The following is a 22,112-nucleotide window of genomic DNA, read 5'->3' on the forward strand; positions in this document are numbered from 1 at the left end:
CTTTTTTGGTATTCGTATTCGTAAAAAATCAAATCTTATAAAGATTTTTTTATAGAAAATCTTTTCCTCTACTATTTAGAACTTGTTAAATCAATTATAATATGTAATACTTTCGTGATATCTATCCTTATAAACTTATCAATTAAAATATTTTTGTTTTATTATTGAAGCCACACATTACTTCTAACTTTTTTATAACTTGTTTGGCCGTGTTGGTGGTCTACAGTTTTTAACCGTTAATGATGAAAATTCTGTATAGCAATGCCTATAATATAATGAAAAACTCGTTCGACGACTTGAGATCAATGTAGTAACGATGTACTCTAAGTCTTTCGCATTCGCCGCGATCACACGCATCGTGACTAGATAACCTCAAAGTACTAGTCCAGTTTGACTAGATTTACTATATAATACGAAACGCGTAAACCTTTAGTACTGATTACGCGTTTAAAGTTTTATTTAAATTTACTCTCGTAAACAAAAAGTATAATTAAAAAGCCGCAGTACAATTTAACAAATTTTAAAAGGTACTTAAAACATTTAGGAGAGCGTTCAAGTATTACGTAACCAATTTACAGAAACGTTACGGCGCGTTTCAGGGGGGGGGGGGGTCAAGAATCTCCAAAACTAGCGTGACGTAATACTTACTACGAACGCTCTCTAAGCCACATTACTAACAAGTTTTTTTTTATTATTATTGTTATGTACAACTGTTCGATTCAATGTACAACACATACTATGAAGAATACCTAAAAAATTAAATTACTTCAAAGGTTCTATAACTTACAAAATGGCGTTTCTATAAATCTTAAACGTTTTTCGAAAGTATTCCATGTCAAAAATCAAAATGACAATTGACCCAATTGGACAAATGCGTGTGGTCCGCGGCGTCACGTGACGTCAGGGTCGTGTGACGTCACTGGTGTGGCGCATCCTCTCCCAGAAGCCAGCTTTCATTTTCCGCGCGAGTCACTTGATTCTTCAATGTACAGTAAAGTTTTATTAACGAATCCTGAAACAAATATTGAAAATTATAAACAAAGGTTGTTTTGGAAATGCAGTGATAAGAAATGTATGCGTTTGTTATAGGCACCATAAAAATTTAACAAAAAACATGGAACATGTCGTAAATCGTTAAAAATTAAGATTTACTTAATTTATGTACTCGAGAATTCACTTTAATTTTCTTTTCAAATACATTAAATATATGACCTAATACAAATTGAGCCTACCTTTTCATTCTCAAGCTGTATGATCTCTCTCTTTTGTCGCAGCTCTTCATCATCCATTTTTTCTTCAAGTTCCGATTTGTGTTTGCTCAAGTACGCCAGCTCCGTTTGTATCTGAAATATAAAAACAAAATTATAAGGAAACCCTTCTTCGAATCTTCAATATCTTTGTTTGTAATGATAGTTAGTTTGATTTTGCTTAGGGCGAAATTGTCCTCTAACTTTGTGCGGCTATACAAATACCATTGATGTTTCAGGAGGCTCATAAACGGTATTTTACTATTAAGATGATCATAATATTTAAGTTTATATTGTAAGTGTATATTACAAAATAAAACAATCAAACGTGCGTTTTTGCATGTCCCACCCCTATACCGTATATGGATGTATGTGGATGTATGTATATGGTTCGGATTTTAGTAAATAAAATATTATTATGTCTATGGAAGACGCCTTCTTGCGAAAGAAGCGCCCGATGCCCTGTAAAACGCGATAGTAAAGGATTGTTTTTTAGTTGTCAAAAATTGTGTCAACTACGAACGCTGCGAAACAAAGGTACGCTTAGTTTTATTGAATTCTAAGTAATTTCCATTACTTAATTTATTAATTACATTAAGGCATTGCTTTTTCCTTATAAACTTTGGATTAGAAACATCTTTAATCTGGGATCTAATACCGGCCGGCGTCTTTTACATAACGTTATGTGTCTAGGTTTAAGTATACAGTTTTCTTACGATTCATGTTTGTATTTTATCAATAATTAATAAAACACAGTTGGTCATGCAAGTGGTTTTATTTTTTTTAATATAATAACATACTATGTTCAAAATATAACCAGTAAGTACACTATACTTTAAATCTATAAATGGATGAAAATATCTATATTTTAACTGATTAAAGAAAATATGACAACAAAAGAAATGCGAGTTACGTAATGGACTAAATTAGGCAAATTGCATTGAAATAAAACGGATTTGATGTATTATTTTGTATTATGATGAAAGATTAGTGCTTTTACTATTTGATGTAGGTTATATTATGTAGTAATAATCGCATAGTTTTAGAATTACAGCTACTGGAACATTGTGCGATACATGATTTAATTTACTAAAAAACTTAACAGTACGTTTATCAATATTTATTTTATCAAATTAACGTAAATTTAATTTAAAATATGAATAAACATTTTTCGTTAGTCCATTACGTCACAAAGCAAAAAAATCTAATTATGCCCAATACGGGTAATAATAATATAAGAGGCAATACAACCCTCAATCATTATGACATCGGTATCCTAAGTTTACCTTCACCGTAAGAATAAGTGATAATTATATTGATGAATCTATAGTTTAGTTTTATATAGTCATGTTAAAATTTGAATTGTCAAAAAACATTATTAACCTTAATTGTCATGCAAGATATAAATATTAGTAGAGTGCTTCCAACTTCCATTTATAAAACATATAAATGTAGCTGGTCTAATGTACGTACCTTGAGATACTCCTGCGCCAACTGCTTGTGTTCCTCAAATATCCGCTTGGATTCTTCGTTTGTGAGGTCAGGCGAGATAGGCCTTAAGTGTGGGTCCAGCATCATGTGCATAGAATCAAGATCTGGGTCAGGTTCGGTAGCCGGGGCCGCGCCTTCCGCGCCCGAACTACTACTGTTACCTGAAAACAAAATCTGTTCGTTAACCGTTATTTTGAATATTTTTTATACAAATAATAAATGTAAGTAGTCTACAACATTATAAGTTACAGTTTATGTAATATTAGACCAAGTAAAAAGACCATTTATAATCATATTTATTGTATATTTTACTAGTATCTAGATTTTGAAATACTGAAATTTTTAGTTTAGTTGGGATTTTAGAGTTAAACTAAATTTGTGGAATGAGGTGGAACAATATAAATTAATAGAAAATTTAGTTTTAAATGATATGTATGTGTATTGTCTATGAAATATCTACTGTTCTAAACAATCAGGCATAAAATATTTTAAAATTTACATTTAAATTTATGTTATGTTACAAAGAGGAAATTTCTTTCAACAGTAGTTATTATTACTCTTCCTTGTAAGTAACTCGTACTTATTTAAAAACGCTCTTCGTTGTAATACAAAATTCGATTTACAATCACAAAGCCGTATTTCCAATGTCGTCAATAGCAATTAAATAACGTAATAAGAGTTTATAATAGATCCAAAAGAATCGCACGCAGTTCTTTAGCAGGGTTAAAATACGTCAAGAGTTAATTTTACTCCCGGTGCTGATGTCAGACGTTCACCTAGATTTTAAACTTTACCCACGCGTAGATGGCAGCAGTGAAACTAAACAAAGCTCAGTGATAACACCGCCACACATAGATCTAAAGGTTGAGAACACTTAAAATCACAGTCAAAAACTCACAAGAAACGCACAAAAATAATCGTGACTATTTAGGACGCACTGACGTAAAATGTGGCCTACAGAGCTTCCGCGTTTAGACGCGTTCGAGCAGCGAGACTCACTGTAAAATATCCAACTACAGCTGACTGTATCCCTGATGGTTGTGAGGATGGCGTCGCGAGGGTCGCGGGACCGGAGGGGCGGTGGCAACGGGGGCATGGCGCGTGCGTTCGCCGAGACACTGCGACAGGCACTGCGCGCCAAGGCCCGAGATGCGGCTAGACCGCGCAGCGTACACGGCGCTTTGTTATATCACCATCACCAGGTAGACAGACACAGGTGTGACGACCAAGGCTATCTTGTGTCGTGACAACCGAAAGCCTTAATATGCTTAAGTATTCAAGGTGGGCAAAATTGTGCTACAATTCTACGATTTATGAGTTTAAAAGTTTTTAAAATATGAAAAACTTTTCATTCTTTTTTATATATTGAAGCAAAAGCCGTTTAAGTATTTTGCAATACAGATATGTACGCGTTTAAAAGCAGGCAATACATGCCGCTAGCTCGAAATAAGTGAGAGAGCCGGGAACGGACGATGCAACAACAAACCGCCGCTATTCCCGGTGGGATGACTCAGAGACGTCAGCCCGAGCTAAATGCGGACGCCGTGCGCTGCCGCCCTTCGTCAGCTTTTCTGCTTTCCGCTGGCAGGGCGGGATCTCTGCAACAGGTCGACGACCCCGGCCCACGCATGCAGAAGCCATTCGTACTACACACCCGCATGGTGGCCACTTGGACGTCGAGTCAAAATGTTACGTGAAAAAAAAAGACGATCCATGTTCATGCGGATAGTACGCGCTCATACAGTAACAATGAACAGTTGATTGCAGCATCGCGGTCGACCCTAATTCATAAAATGATCGCAGTGCACCAGCAGATCGAAGTGTCCTATACACGTACTTAACGCGTTAACAATTAATGAGCACGTCCCTTATGACATATACGAGTCTGTGCTAAGCCGTGTGCATAAGTTAAATTGTTTTCTTCTAATCTTATTTGGGCTATGACGGCGTATTACAAAACGGCGAACACGTGCCCTTATAACGTAGTTGATTCTGTGTGCCAATTTCAATGTTTACGATATATAACTATCACAGTCCTGAGGAGTGCCCAAAATAATCCAAGATTATAAAATTTTACGCGTGTCGGAAGTGGATGGCAATATGTTTAAAATTTTATACGACGCTTTACTCAGTATTCCATATTTTCAATTTTTTTAGAAAATATACATAATGTAACATGATTTGTTGAAACTATTCATGGTATGTTGAGACTTGTAGGTATATACGCGAACTTAATACAGTACCAAAATACTGAAAAACATCAATTATTCAACATTATTGTATCATGAATGTGACAAAGACGAGTACAAGGAAGACACTTCAGTCAGTGTAATATTCAGCATATGTGGATAATTGCGACAAAGGCGCGATAATTAACGCAAACGCATGTCGCTGACAGGCATCTGGCATACTGGGAGAGCTGTTGACTGATAGTCTCCGGGCATTCGTTAGATCATGACTAATACACGACACATTTTACGACTGCGAACACCGATGAACCATAAAAATTTAACTAGGGAAGTTTACGTGTATTTCAATTTCTCAGACTAGTAACCAAGTGGACTGGACCAAATTGGACTTCCTTTAGCATGAGTAATAAAACTACAACGCAATGTATATTTTATGGCCTCGGTGATTAATTTATACACATATATTGTCTTTATGTCTTTGGTCCCAAAACAAACAGGAATAAATAATCCTTTGGTACCAGGTTAAAATTTTGTCGGTCCCGATACGCATCATAGTAATTCTAACCGAAGTAAATGTCCATCAATATGATAGATATGGGTAAGGTCATGAGGGACTTTTCGGATCAGTTCAGGTGTCACGCTAAGCATTAGATACAATGAAAAATTACGATGGATGAAATTAGTTTTGGCAAGCTACATTGTTAACTAAACGCTTATATTATATTATGGTAACATGCTATACAGAGCTATTGTTGGATGAGCACCGCAACGGGCAGAGGGTTAGTTTCAGGATTTACGAGAGACACAAAGAACAGCTTAATGCTGTTAATACCAAACTAATCAAATCCTCCAACAGGCTGCCATAAATATGTTTCCTTAATATCAGTTCTCTGGCTTAGATCGGAGACATTAATATGTTTTCAATTACGGAACGTCCCGACGGTTCACAGACAAATCGAATATACTCTATATTCGATTTATCTGTGTGATATCATTGAGGTATTTATAAACAGTGGCACATTTTAGTTTTAATTAAAACTACCCAGATAAAAGAATCCGCAGGCATTTTAAGAGGACATCTGTAATTAGGTAGGAAAGATTGAAATGCTGACACTTACTTTAATGTCGTGTGCCAAAAAGCTGAATGTACAAAACTGTAATGTTAGATTAACGTTGGGCAGATGACAGGCACGTAGTAGATTTAAAAAAAGTCTGATTCATCCGCACTTTCATTCGATACGGAAATATCTGTACGAATTTAGGTGTCCTTGTACTGTTTTAAAACAAAAATATAAAGGACAATAATACACAGCTCAAATTAGTGATGAAACATTGGGAATAATTTATTGGCACGCTACACTTTAATAATTTTTAACGGGAAGCAATTTTATTAAAATACGACAGATTTTGGTTTTTCTTCTGTGAATCAACGCATTCATTGTGAAACAAAGACTTATGAAAATAAAAAGTACAATACAACATTTCTTGTCTTTTACAATAAGTTTAATTTAATTCGTGATTGATTTGCTATACAATAGTTATATTACAAAACTATAGTCAGCATACAACCACGAACATAATATCAGTAAGTACTATATGATTGATTTTATATACAGAGTGAAAGATATATGTATGTATATATATAGTGTTCTGTTTGTTATTCTGCGTAAAAGTTTACGTTTCTTATCTAACAAATTTTGTTAACTTCCCAAAGGTTTTGTATACTTAAACAATTAAGGCTTTGGTATGTATGGCATATTAATTTAATAGGTCTTTTGGGGCTTTAGTAGTAGCATCATAACTGTTATTATGACATATGAATAATTAATATGACATTTGCATGCCAATTTTATATGGCTGATTGTGCGGTTTTTTATTATTTACCAATCTCAATGTACCACTTTCTTTGCAAATAAACGATTATTATTGCAAGGTATCTCCTAAATGTCACAAAATTTAATACGTCTAAATATATGGGACACTTCAAGATCTATTTCCATCAAAATGAAAAACTATATATCTCTCCAACTGAACTATGTATATCCATTAATCTTTTGACGGTTTTCAGAGAGCACATTGAAATATAGATATTTAAAGCGGATTAATGTGCGTTGTCGGTGAAATGGTTAGCTATTTAGCGCCTATTGTAAAGAGGGCAGTTTACAATTCCGTGCCAACTTCTACACCAAAATCTAGGGCGATCATCGTTAACGTTCTATATACGTGATCGGTTCCAGATTACATCAAAGACAGTAACCAGGAGCTTGTTATAGGACTAGGGACTTCGTAAACTCGCTTAGCGACGAAAATGTTTACAAATTTAATATGTTTATATTATTAACGGGCTAGTTACTTATCTACCAGTAGTTCAGATTTGTAACAATAAATTAAAACAAATTTACGCTTAAAATTTTGTTCCAATTTTAAAAGAACTGCGGTTGCGGGATTCATCCAACATTTCAATAGAACCATTGTAGTGGATTTTTTGTCATAAATACCAATAGGCTGTAAAATTATTTGTACTGTGAATGTGATAAAGTAAACAAACATAATGTATAAAAATTGACTAGTGGAGTGTTAAATTTTTTTAGTGTAATAGCGGCAGGAAGCAATACAAAAGCGATTGGCAAAGGAATCGTTGTAAAACAGTATTGTGAGTCATGCATATGTTTGGCCGAGTGCTACCAAATAAGCTACACTGAATAACTACTGAAAAGTAAAGATTCAAAACTCAATTACTATTATATATGGCATGGAAAATCCACTTATAGAAGTTGGTTACAGAATTGTAACATTTTACAATATTGAAAACGATGCCTATGAAAATGACTTCAATTCATACCTAAGGTTATTCAGTGAAACCCTCTTATACTAGAAATTTACCCAAAGATTCATTTGGAAGCAATGTTTTAGGGCTCCAGATTAAGGTTGTTCCGCTAGGATTAATTAATATATTCATAATAATGTGGAAACATTAAAATATGCTTTTTCTATTTCTATATGGATAAAATTAAATACTGAAACATTTGTATGATACTTTAGCAAATTAAGAACCGTAGTTGGACAAACATATAGGTACAATTATTTATAATTGTACCACATATATTTGTTATGACCGCATACCCTTACAGAGAGTGTCGCCACCTATTTATTATCTTTGTAAACATTCCTTAAAATTGTAATCCAAACTTACGAGGAAAAAAACTATACCCATAACTTTTATCTCCTTTCCAGTATCAATTATTATCTATCAAATACAATTTATTATGTTTATGAAATGCAGGGAACAAGTATTCTCAGTATCTTTTTTTTTAATACGAACGAGTCTATGATTTCTAAATAATCTAGAGTCATGTGATTTCGAAATGTATTTTAAATCGACTTTTCATTGTCTACGTCCAAACAATCATTAATTTAGCATTTTGTTGGCTGACATCAAAATTTCTTGAATGAAACGTTCCTATGTAGTATTCATTTTATGTAAAGCTTCAAAGTATATATAAATGTAGATGTAGGCATAAGCATTTTTCATAAATGTTACAATAATTTTGCCATTTTCGTCAGATGACGTTGGGTTTTTTTTAAATCATGGGACAACTATATTATAATTATCTTTCTAAGGGCCATCACGGTAAGAGAAGCGTAACGACTTTTACGTAAACAAGCGATGATGATCCGCGGCCAGCGGTGTGACGCAGGCGCAGGCCCCGACCTACTTACGTTGTCAAAAAACCCAGATGCTACTAGATTATATTGAGAGGGCTTGTTCCCGATGCCTAGTACGAGTTTACATAAATTTAATTTAACTCCATATTCGTGTTTTAATGGTTATGTACCATTAAAACACGACGCAGACAAACAGACAAACGAGCAGTTTTGAGCAAGCACTTAGATATTTATCGCCGCCATTGGACACCTGTAACTATCAAACCATCGTGTTGCTTTGAACGATTGCGTTTTTATACACTTATTGATCGCAGAGCCAGCGGAGTGAGTGAGTGCTTCGAACGAACGTCTTGCGTCATTGTGAATCAAAATGAGACCTTTAATGTTGCCTAAATTTTCGCATACGTTTACCGAATGTCAACACGCACTAGGTACCTGAATAGAAATAACAGATGTCATATATTTTGATTATATCTAGAGCGGCTTAGTCATAACGCACGATGCCAACGCTTGCGCACAACATCGATGCTATAAAGGCAATTGTATTCTCTGAATCACCGTTAAGCGCCGTCTGCAAAATGTCTCACTACTCCACATTTATTAGGCCGAAATATTTTTCACGAGAGCGATAAAATTCAAACGCTATTTACAGTGTCAACAAACATCATAATTCATTTGTCATCAACAAAGGGCCGTAAACTGTAAACAATCGTAATGTATTTAACATCAAAGTGCAAACAGCTGGAGCGGCATAAATTTTCTAGGCATTTATAATGACAATGGACATACAGCCTATTTGCAACTAAAAGCTCACTCACAAAATAATTAGCCATGATTCACGATCTCAACGAAAAGTTCTATCGTCGCTGCACGGACGTTTGCCGAAAGATTTGGCATTGCCATCAGCCAATGATCCCAGTGTTTGATAATTTATACATTTAATGACGCGTGCTTTTTATTTTGGTTATCATTTGATAGATGTGGGCAAGTGGAATGATTTGTCATAATACTATTATTTACTATATTAATTTAACAAATTACAATGCTTCAGGAATATTATAATTGTTTAGTGATTAATTTTTCCGTAGCTCGACTTTTCAAGGTTGATGCATAGCAAATACATTAGAGGTTCTAGATTCCAGACAGAAAAGGTTTCTTTTTTTAGCTTAAAAGTTATGGGCCAGCTGATTGTGCTAAGTAGAAACTTATCTGTTATATGGCAGAGTTTAATATATACAATCACCTTGGCACTTTCAAAAAAAAATAATAACTTATTTTTTACTTCCATTTCCAATATACAGCTATGAACCCAATCATATTTCAACTGAGTGCATGAGTTTTCTTATTGAAACATGAACTAGTTTCTTTAACCTATCTTCTTTTCAATACAGCGTAAACACAAAATGCGACAAAAAAGAGAAGAATAAGTTAAAGTACTTATTTTTAAAACGGTCATTTAGTTTTATTGATAAAGGCATAAAACTTATTTCCTTCGCTAAATTGTATTGTGAATCAACAAATTAGCAACTTACATTGTAACTGAAGTATTAATAAATCTGATATCATTCAATACAAGTAAAATCTATCGGCATATCCAATACAAAATTACTCACTCATGAAAACGTCAACAAACACTTCCAACTTATTAGAAATCTCTTTCACAGTTATCGAAACTTGTACGGAACAATCCGTTTGCGGCATCTCACTGGTGTATGTACGTGCACGGTTGCGTGCGTATACGTTGGAACGTATGACAAAGTTGCATCAGTGCAGCGATGCGCCGGCATTCAACGGCGGCGCGAGACTGTGCGTCGTCCCAACCCATGCCTTCCCGATAACCTTAAATTAGATTAATTGTAGCGAGCTGATTCATGCGTGTCTCTGTTGACATCCGACAAATGTGTAGGCTCAATATAACGGTCGTAGATTAAGATTCGCACTTTGCGAACTACAATTGTTTTAAATTAAAGCTAATAGTCACGATACAGGTGTGTCAAAGTTGTAGTTCCTTCAATGACTAAACAAAACAATTAGCTTCTTCATGCCTCCTTCATACACTGCTTAGGTGCTACCAAATTTTTTGTTAAGAAAAGTCCTTTTAAGAGGTAAGATATAATTTTACAAATAGTACGAGTGAGGCGGAGATTAAAGATTTTATAACAAATTCCGAATGATCACCAAAACGATATAAAAAAAATCAAAGAAGCCTAAATGGCATTTTAAGCTATTCATTAAACTGTAGCAATAAATTCGTATAATAGTTTTCAAGAAGCGATAGAGCTAGCTGGCTCTCAGGCGGACGTTACTGTATAAAAATCAACACTTTTGTTTATTTGAGTAGCGCATAACGAGCAAGAAGCCCGCCGGGGCGGCACCCATGAAAATATTACGACTTATTTACTTTACCGCGATATTGCTCTTACCGCATTGACGTGGGCGCTGACTCAGCAGGGCACGCGCCAAAGGATCGCTACTTACAAAATTGTCTGTCTAGTATTTTTTTAACTAATAGGTTTTTATAATCCCATAGTGATCGAAACGTAGGATAAGTTATCGTTGATACTTAACAAGAAATTCTGCCGGGCTTGAAATTAAGATTCATGGTACAAATTTTTGAAGAGAGACAATACATTTTAAGTTTCAATATTTGTTTAAATGATCTTTGTTTCATGTCACAAATTTTAAATGATTGAACTGTGACAAGAAACTACTCACCGTCAAAATTGTCTAAAATACATACAAAATTTTCTTGACTAACCGGAAGAAAAAAATAAACAGTCTAGCTATTTGCGCGGACGCCTGTCAATATTAACTAGGCAGGAAATGCTTTCATCACGCAAATCATAGAATTTCGAATCGCGTCGTCAAGCAAAAATACGGTTTTAGCCACGACAAGGAATATTCTTTTTGTTATTCAAAAAAAAAGGACCTATCAAGCATAGTTACAACAATATAATTATTGCAAGATAATTTTTGATAAGTCCTAAAGATTCGCATGCATAATTGGATGTGTGATGTATTGTGAATCATTATATAAATGTTGATTAATCGAACCGAGACTTCCTGGAGGTGGACATAATTCTAGCGGGAATAAAACGGTACCAACAACCCCGTTCAAGATCTAACAATACTTTAGATCGGTCGTTGGTCCCTCGCGGTTCCTAGAAGGTAAGCGGACACAGTCTAAAATAGTAACGGCCTCTTCCGAGAACGGTGACTCATATCGGGACCGTCCTAAAACGCATCTGGACTGAACTATGTCGTTGCTAGAACTATAATTTAGATGCGTGATATTCACTTAGGTAATCATCATACTAAGAAAAACACTTTTTGAACGGATTAAGCTATGTATTATTATTAAAAACTTATAATTATTTACATAATTCTAAATTTAATTTTTTTTCCGACGTTTCGCGTGCTTTTCAGCGTGCGTGGTCACGGCGACTATACAGATAAAACAACTTTCTCTGCAGCTGTGATACTTTTGACATTTAACACCTTTTATCTTCAGTCAATTAAAATTTAGAATTATGTAAATAATTATAAGTTTTAAATAATAATACATAGCTTAATCCGTTCAAAAGTGTTTTTCTTAATGTGTAAAAGCTATTTTAACAAAAGACAATACTAATCATCATACTGTAAAGGGGAAGGCGTAAAGCCTACTAAATGTGTTAATTTTTTTATAATACATTGATTTCTCTTAAGTTATAATTTTAATAACCACAAGAATGAACATGTTCCATCTGGAAACGATGTACATATTTTAATATCAAAATCATAATAGCGAATTGTTGAATTAATAGTTTTTGGTACAAAATATACAGAAAGGATACTAGGCGGTTGAAATAAAGATTTGTATTTTTAGTGAAACCTTGGGAGTTAAATAGGTTACACGAATTTAGATTTTTAGCACACAATAAAAGGCTCGCCACCGCTGATCAAATAGGCCATTTGACGATACTGATTATAAATAATTTAGATACTGTCGTGTCAGTATGCGTTCTATATTTTACTTAAATTTTTCGTATCTAAAATGAAACAGATGATTGTAGCAAATTTTTTGACGTGGCGTGGTGTACTGGTACTTTGCGGCTCTCTAACGATCTATAAGACTAGAATTCTGTGGGCTTAGCGATAAAACATTTCCAATAATAAGAAACTAACAGTTTCTCAACAGGACTTGGAACAGTGTATGCTGAACATACGGCGTGACAGACGGACGACGACAAGAATATGTTATAACCAAAGTTAAAAAAACTTACCATTGTAAGGACTGAACATATGATGAGGTGGTATAAAGAAATATGGTCGAAAGCCGTCATAGAATGGTATCCCAGAGATGGGAAGACGACCTCCGGAAGGATGGAGAAGATCAGCTCGTGAAAGTGACGAGTGGTAACAACAAGGTGAGACCTAAGTCGGAAGACAATGTCACAAACTGACTGCTGATAACTAGTATGCTATAAAAATAAATAAATATAGTTAAGTGTATGTGTTTGATTAGTGCATGAAGGCTTTTATTATTATTATATTAACTATATCTTTTGATGCCGACAATTACGTACCAAGTTTTTATTGTAATTAATAAAATGATTTTAAATCAAGGTTTCTTTTACTGCCGTATTAGGAGAATTCTTAATATGATATCATTAATGCTGTTAAATTTATGAAACAAAAAATATATAAACACAATTCTTGTTGACTGTACCGTAATGAGTAACTCCCAAACAATTTGCAAACGTATCATGTCAAATGGCAACGTTGTTTGTGCCACGCTTCTACGAAGCGGACTAAGAGGTCTTTTAGTAATAAAACTACATTTAGGCCGCGGCTTCTGAGAAAGCAGTTTTATTTACGTTATGCTAGGCACCTAGATATTACAAATACGAAAGCAAAGTTTACGTAAAAATCTACTCAAAGACACGTCTAGGTGCATTCATATCACGATGTCTAACTTTTAGAATGTAATTATGTATTCGAATTTCTAACCCATAGAACGTTTTAAAAGCCCTAATGAATCTTGGGACAGGAAAATCTTTTACAAGACCCTTTTAAAATGGGTAATTAGTTCAATCCAAAATTAACTAAACCAAGCATAGCAGATCTAAAAGGGATAAAGGTACGTAAGGATTACCTTAATAAATAGAAACGAAAAATATTTAGAAAAGAAAATAATTAAGTGATTCAGACAAGTCCTGTCCCAGGATTATTTCGATAGCATTGCTCATACAACATTCATCGCTTACAAATGTTTACTGCGCATGAACTTGAATCATCTAAGAGGTTTCATAGTTTACAGATGTTTCGTTATCAAATAGTTTCAAGGTTTCTAAATATTTATAAGTAAATTTTAATAGGCAATTATTTCATTTAAAACGTCGTGTAGAACTGACATTTTTGTTTACGTAAATATTTTATATTTTCCAAGTTCATAAGTGCAAAAGCTTTAAAAATAAAATTACCGCACGAATTGTGGTAGGGCTAAACACAATATACTTTTAATAAAAATATAACTTTTTTTCTTTGAGTATTAGGCATAATTTGATACATTGTGTCATTATAAGAAAAATATGTGTAACTTGTTCAGATCTTCCCGAACTCTTACCATCCAATGTTACTGCCAAATCTTTACGCTCTCACAGAACCTTTAATATTCCGACTCCCATAACCAACATTGGGTCCCGCGAGCCTATTTACAGAACGTGTTCTACCTTTTTTCGCACTCCTCTACTGCCTCATTTAAGAATAAGTTTTTTTTAATACTAGCCTATCGGGCACGCAGTCCGTCAGATATGTGACCTAATAGCAAGGTAGAAGGGGAATGTCGAAGTCTCTCCTTCGTTAATAAGGGACATTATTAACTTAGAGGGTTAGCGTCACACGCCGGGCCCGGGCGACAACTACTCCGGAAATATCGTCATGATATTTATGACCGGCACCACCCGCGTTACCACTCCTGCTATTAATGTCAGTGACATATTGGACATAAGACATAGACGACACACAAAATCAGCAGTCTGTGAACACACACTAGATAGGCCTAATCACTACATACGCTTTGACCAACCGAAAGTACTTGCGAAAGATAAAAGATTCTTCCCAAGATTGGTAAGCGAAGCCATTGAAATAAAAAAAAACACCCGAATTTCAATAGAGAAGACGTCCTGAAATTATCAGCACCTGGGATCCAATAATATCCAAATTAAAACCCCAAGACAAACAATGCGCGAAACTAGAGAACACCGTGAGTCATTTCTGCAAAAACTCGTCATCTTTTAGTCGATACCAACTCCGGGGAACTAAATACAGATAACACAACTTTCTCTACAGCTGTGATACTTTTGACATTCAACACCTTTTGAACCGTGACCACGCACGCTGTAAAGCTTGCGAAAAGTCGGAAAAATTTAAATTTAAAATTATGTAAAATAATTATAAGTTTATAATAATACAAATAGCTTTAATCCGGTAAAAAAAATTGTTTTCTTTCAATGTTTGACAATCTTGCCGCAGAATTTTTCCAGTTGCGATTCTGTGCCCTCATGCCAGTTTCGAGCTCCAGATCAAACCTGGCCCTTCCGAATGTTACACAGTCAACAAGTAAATGAACCACGGTTTGGTCGGTTCTGTCGTCACAGTCATAAGAATAAGTTAAAACAACTATTATTGTCCTAAGCCTAAGATCTTTCTTATCTTACATCCATTGGCATGTTTGTCGTTGTCCTGATTTATATATGTTGTGTCGTATTGTCTACTTAGCTAATGTTCTGCTGTCATGTATTGCTTTGTATCCCATTTTTATCAGTGAATATTTTTGTGGATTATCCAATGTGTTAATTTTATATTAAATTATTTCCTTTTTATTTTATACAGATCTCTTTTTTTTCCTAAATAAATAAATAATACACACGGATAGTTATTCATTATTTAAATAAGATAAAAGTTGAAAATAGTTTTCAACGTATTGCTTATGTAAGGAGCAATAAAAAATCTATAACGTGTATGCGAATCAATGCATTGTAATACTTGTCTTCAAACAGAATTTCCATAATGCAATATGCAACGATGCACTTATGAACTTATTGTCCGAAACAATGAAGGAAGGACGTAATTTCTCGAACTATTCATTACTTATCAGAGACATTCATAGCGATAATTAATATAAAATAAAAATAAGCCAATTTGCATGACTGAAAGCGTTTGCTTGTTTCTGTAAAATTCTGTTTATGCTGTGATGGAAAATGTCAGATGAAGACGAAATAATGACACATTTAACTTGATCAGCATCGCTCCAATGAGATATCTATTCTTTGACGTTGAAGTGATGCAGGATTTTGTACGTATTGTTATATTTATGTTATCATCAGTAAAATTATAAAAAGGAGACATTTGTGATTCAAATACTCTTTCATCTGATTTATTATTCCCAAAATATTTAGACAAAAAATAACATCCATACGAAGTCAGGACATTCTCACGCTTATCAAACAACTGTTACAATAATTAAGTTTAAGTAATTATTAAACTTTGGAGCAGTGTTTGCCTAGTGGTTTCAGCGTGCGGCTCTCATCTCTTAGGTCGTAGGTTCGATCCCCGACTGTGCACCAATGGATTTTCCTTCTATGTGCGCATTTAACATTAGCTCGAACGGTGAAGGAAAACATCGTGAGGAAACCGGCTTATCTTAGACCCAAAAAAGTCGACGGCGTGCGTCAGGCACAGGCCTATTCGATATACAAATGATCATGAAACAGATACAGAAATCTGAGGCCCAGAACTAAAAAAGGTTGTAGCGCTATTGATTGATTTATTTTTAATTATTAAACTTACCAATCGGCATAAACTTGTCAAGTCCTCCTGTGTGTCTCACTTCGACGTAGCCGTCAATATCTTGAAGTCCTTCACGCAATTCCCAAGAGTTCTGAAATGTTATAAACTATTATTATTATAATGTAGTGTATAAATAATTCTGAATTATGTTTTTTATGGGCAGACGCAAGCCGTATGGAAAAAGGGATGCATCGACACGCCTTTTTACCGTTAAGAAACTGATACTCTTATATAAATATCGTCGATACCGAATCAACACTTATTGAATTAAAATTAAATGAAGGTCAAACCAAAAACCAAACTTTATATGGTTGTTTTTAATTTTTATTAAAAATTTAAACAGTCAGTAACTTTGAATAAGATTTAAAGTTTAGTAATTAAAATTAAGAGTAATAATTAATTGAAAAAAAAACTGTTAATAATTAAAATTTACATTGATATATGAAATAGATATTTTTTTTGGTAACGAAAAAATACTATGCGCGATAGCAGTCAAAAACCAACTAAACTCTAAAGTGTCTAGCGAAATGGAATATGCAAAGACAAAGCGGGTGAGAGAGACAACAAAGTGAATAAAACGCGGGGATTCCCCGGGCATAGATGGTCAAACAAGATGCGACAGTACGATGTAAACGACATTACTTTTTTAAAGCGAGATTTTTTTAAGTCGGCTAACAAAAAGTTACCCCGATATATCGGTATCGGATGCATCCCTAGTTAAAAGAAATAACGTAAGGAAAATTGACTTCCGTAAATCAAAATCGTATTGGATTGACTTCAAAAATCTAAGATGGAGAACAAAAAACTGATCAACTTTAAAACAACATAGAAATTTGAGACCTAAACCCTTAACTAAAAAGGTTGGGGATAGATGATTTGTAAACAATTGATTTGAGCATAATACAATTTAGAACAGTCATTTGTAATAATCTTGTTTTTATCTTTGCTTTTATCCCTAAGTAAGTAAGTTGTTATTGTGTTATTAATATTAAGTTTTGATTGAATTATTATTATTATTGAATTATAAAATAAGTTTCTTGTACTTCAATTTTGGATAGCTGCTTGCTTGGTAGTGGTTTATAATTATTGTTTTTTATTCTTGTGTAATAAAATGTGTAAATGAGTGTAAATCATAAAATTAAATGAATAATCACATATTGTTTTACTAAAAATATTTTATATTTGATTGAAATATATTTAGAACTGTGTCATCTCCTGGCCTTATATCTTAGGAGTCAGTTGGAAAAAAATTATATAAACTGACACAATTTTGGCTCGAAGACATCGAGATTTTAAGACAGATCAAACTCACAAAATCCAGAATACGCTATAAGCGTTTTGGGTTTGAATACTTTGGAAACCTCCTGTTGGACTAGAATACTTTGTTACTGAAAATGATTACTGTCATCATATTTTCGTGTAGTATAATTTCAGGAATTTTATGAAAGAGATATCAAGCTCTATCAAGTGATATTGCTCACTATAACTCGCATTTTTATTACGTAAATTTACCAACTAATAAAACCTAACAAGCCAATAGAAAAAAAAACTTACCGGATCAACATCAATTTGCAATGGTGTTTGATATCTCGTGTCATCTACATTCCCATTGTACTCCCTTATAGGAGTCATAGGACTGTTTGCCGCACTCAATTTATCACAGTAATTCTGGTTATAATCCTCTTTACGGGACGAATTTGTGCTAAGAGCTGAGGGTGTCCTCGCTGGAGACTTATCATTTTCCCTATTCCAATACTGCTCAATGTCAATGTGCCTCGGATTCATATTCCCAATATTATAATTCACGATGGGCGATGGCCCACGAGGCGTAGATGATTCACTAAAAATATTGGGACTCCGAAACACTCTTAACGTATCTTGAGGAGTACTTCCTTCGCTGGGCAGGCACCGCTCCGATCCCGGCGAGTTCAATTTTGCCAGTCGTCCTGGTTCCAACAACTCTGGCCTTTTTGGTTTCAGATCGGACGCTGTGGGCTTTGGTTCCATTAACACCTGTAATCTATTCACTTGGCTCTCTACAAAGCTTCTGGGCCGAGGGGAGAGTTTCCCCGTATTTCTTATTGAGTTTGATTCATTTGAAAATATGGGATTGTGGGCTTGTGTCATGTTTTCAGTGTCTGTATCATAACTCTCCCGACTGTCATAGATCATGTAGTCGTCAGAGTATTCTTCTTCGTCTGCTTCGAGGTCATCATAGTTTATTGGTGTGTCGGCGCCAGGAAAGAATTCGCATAGTGCTTTCATGATCTCTACAACCTAAAAAAACAAAAAAATTCTTTAAAAATTAATTATTAGTTTAATATAAATGAATTAGTAAGCCTATGATGGGCATGATGGAAATAGATATGGAAGCCTTTCCGTTGAAGCTTTTTACTATTAGACAATTGTACTTAATAGCAATATGCAGACTTTTTTGGAAACAAGTACCCGACACTCCACATCAAACACAACGCAAACCTATATGTTTGCGTTGTGTTTGATATATTAAGCTATATTGCTTATATATATATATAAATATAAGCAACCCAAAAATGCAGTTTCTTCGCCCAACGCTTTTTCTCCTTCCGAGGACCTTTCATCGTTAACCACTCCCTAACAACAAAATTATCACAAACATTTCAAAACTCACATTACATACACTCACTAAAAATCTCAAAGACTACCTTGTCAACGGTTCTATGCAGATACAGAAAATAGACTTAGTGTGCAAAAATAGTTTAAATATAAATTTGTGTTTTGTAGGAATCATAAAGGTAAATATAGTTTATATGTTAAGAGGATGAGACTGGCTGCCCTCAACATAGGGAATCCTAGTGTGAGGGCCAGTACACTTAAATTTACCTAAATATCCCATATATTGTGTATAATAAAGTTTATCTTTTCTTTATTTTTTCTTAGGGATGCACAGTATGGGATAGCACATTTTATAACTTTGAGGGAAAAAAATCTCAATTTGGCATCTCACGAAGGGCCTTAATCTTTTTAAATTCTACATTTGATTTACTTTCATTAAGTATAACTGGAAATTTGTAGTACACTTACTTTGGCCATGCTAGGTCTCTCTGAAGGAACTTTATGCCAACACTGAGTCATTAATTGCTCTATGGGCTCTGGACACCCTTCTATTAAATTAGGTCGCTCCCCTGAAAAAACATATTTAAAAATTCAGAAAGTGTGTAAAATCGACACAAATATAAGTATAATATCTGCTTCGTTAGCTTAGACCTCGTTAAATATTAAATAACCTGGAACTAACACAGAATGGCATAGATGTTTCGATAACAGAGGATTCCAGTAAAATTTATAAGACAAACATATAAGAATAATTGCCACCCAGAATGAAAAGTCAAAACCGTTTACGACGACTTCATTTAGAACATAATGCTTATATTGACCAAAATCAAAGGTCCGGGTGGGTAAAAGTATTAGGTACTTAATAACAACCTCATTGGTTGTTACAAATATCAGTTTGTATAGTGAAATATGAGTACATAGTCCCTTCGATATTGTTATAAAAGATTTTGACTATATATCACAATAGTAACCTTTTAAGGTTATATTTAATGTCAAGTTATGGTCTTATAAATCTTGCTTTTTATTATAAAAATATTACCTGTAATTTTTTATTAATTTTATATCAATTAGGGCACAATGCGCCATGAATGTTAAAAATCTGGGTTTCAATTTTGAAAATAGTTTAAAATTCTACTAACCCATTTAGTTTTGTAGTTAGTTTTTTTGTGATTGTATTTGATTAAGACTTTTACCTGTATGAACTGCCCACATTATCCTATATGCTGTGCCTCCTTCTTCAAATGGTTTTCTTCTGGATAAAACTTCCCATAAAATAATTCCCCATGAAAACACATCACATTTCTCTGTGTAGGAAGAGCCTTCAAATACCTGAAATTGATAGATTTTTCAATATAGAATAGACTTGTATTTATAAGGCCTTAACACAATATTTTCTACTTTTCATAATTACATTAACACTACAACAAAACACTCCCTATAATTTTTTAAAACTACTTCACAAACAGATTTAAGCATATTGCAGTGTGTGAATGGTATAAACAAACAAAAATCGGACATAACCTAAAAGAAATCAAAATCCCTTATTTTATAAAATTATGTTGAGAATTGGTAAGTAACAGTAAGTTAATCTTTGCGATTTTATATAGCACTTTGCATGAACTTTATTATTTTTTAAACTACTGCAAATCATTAAATAAATCAATATTAAATACACTCAAAATCTGTAATAACAACATTGAAGAGACTACTAATATTTATTCATAAAAATGAATAGTCGTAACAGCCAATGACGTTGTTATTGAGTACCTAATCTTTTACCCACTGGGACCTTTGATTTTAGTCAATATTACTGGTTAGGTATGTTTATCGTTGTGTTTATTGTCCTAGATGATGTCGTCGTAAACAGTTTTAACTGTAGATGGCATATAGTTTCCACAATACAATCTATTTCTATACCAAAATAATAAACAACAATAACAACTTTGGGCATTTGTAAGAAGTTAATGTATACAGATACGAATTAAAAAAATATTTTACCTCTGGGGCCATCCAAGCAGCACTACCTTGATTATTAGTCATGTATGTTGCCTTATCAGCAGCAGTGCCAAAATCACAAATTTTTAATTTCTTTCCTCCTGCAACTAAAAGTAGGTTTGGAGGTTTAAGATCCCTGTGAATTAGTGGCTTTGGCTTCATAGCATGTAGATATGCCACACCCTGGAAAATTTGAATTGTAATTAATAATACACAACAATACCTGGGATTGTATTAATTTGATAAGTAAGCTTAATATTCAATTTAACAAAATTTTCTTATATTTCTACAACTTTCAATAAACATTAATTACCTCTGAGCACTGTCTTGCCCAACTCATAGCATGAGCAGCAGTATATTTAGGTTTTGGCCGGACATGAAGAACATTGTATAAGGAGCCCCCTTCAGCATACTCCATAACAAGACATACATGAGCGCCTTGTGTACATGCTCCATACAACTGTACAATATTAGGATGAGAAACTCGAGACAATTGTCGCACTTCAATTGCGAATTGCCGTTTTTCTGCCTCCGAATTAATGTGCTTTACGGCAACAAATGTATTCCTCCAAAGACCCTTCCATACCACACCAAAAGCTCCTTTACCTACCACCTAATTACAAAGAAACATCTTAAAATTTTGAACTTTTAAAATCAAAAGCAAGTTTGTTAATAAATACCTGTAATTCCTGAATCTCATTGTAATCAATTTCCTCAACAAATGTTTGTTGAGTGAAAGAAGAGCCTTGCACATTTGAAGCCATCGGTTCACTTACTATCACATTATCAAAATAAATAACTGGTGAAGGTAATAGGTTTCTCCTAAATATTGATTGAATATTAAGGTAGAAGTGATAAAAATTGTTAAAAAAATCTATTTTCTCATTATTGTTTAGTAAAGAATAGCAACTGCGACAAGGACGCCATCTTTAATACTATAGATAATAGAGTAATAATTAACGAAAATTACAGATTCTGAAGAGAATGAGAATTGTTATATTTGTGTCAATGTCATTGAGTATGATTGTCTATGGTGTAGATTTCATTCTACCGCTTAGGACTTGGTGGTTAAATAAATATTACTTAATACTTTGGT

The 22,112-nt window shown here is 34.0% G+C and overlaps 1 protein-coding gene across 1 annotated transcript; it reads right to left on the bottom strand.

Moving 5' to 3' along the window:
• Window positions 1-571: 571 nt before the first annotated feature.
• LOC123708878 (mitogen-activated protein kinase kinase kinase 7-like) lies at window positions 572-21,934 on the bottom strand. The gene is made up of 10 exons (XM_045659834.1): window positions 21,697-21,934; window positions 21,330-21,629; window positions 21,020-21,199; window positions 20,215-20,350; window positions 19,490-19,590; window positions 17,981-18,703; window positions 16,427-16,517; window positions 2,721-2,899; window positions 1,233-1,343; window positions 572-1,012 (listed from the first exon to the last, which is right to left on the bottom strand). The coding sequence occupies exons 1-10, from the start codon at window positions 21,778-21,780 to the stop codon at window positions 917-919; spliced, it is 2,001 nt and encodes a 666-aa protein (XP_045515790.1). The 5' UTR covers window positions 21,781-21,934; the 3' UTR covers window positions 572-916.
• Between the last annotated feature and the right edge of the window lie 178 nt (window positions 21,935-22,112).

The sequence above is a fragment of the Pieris brassicae genome, chromosome 1, assembly GCF_905147105.1.
Source record: "Pieris brassicae chromosome 1, ilPieBrab1.1, whole genome shotgun sequence".
NCBI classification, from domain to species: domain Eukaryota; kingdom Metazoa; phylum Arthropoda; class Insecta; order Lepidoptera; family Pieridae; genus Pieris; species Pieris brassicae.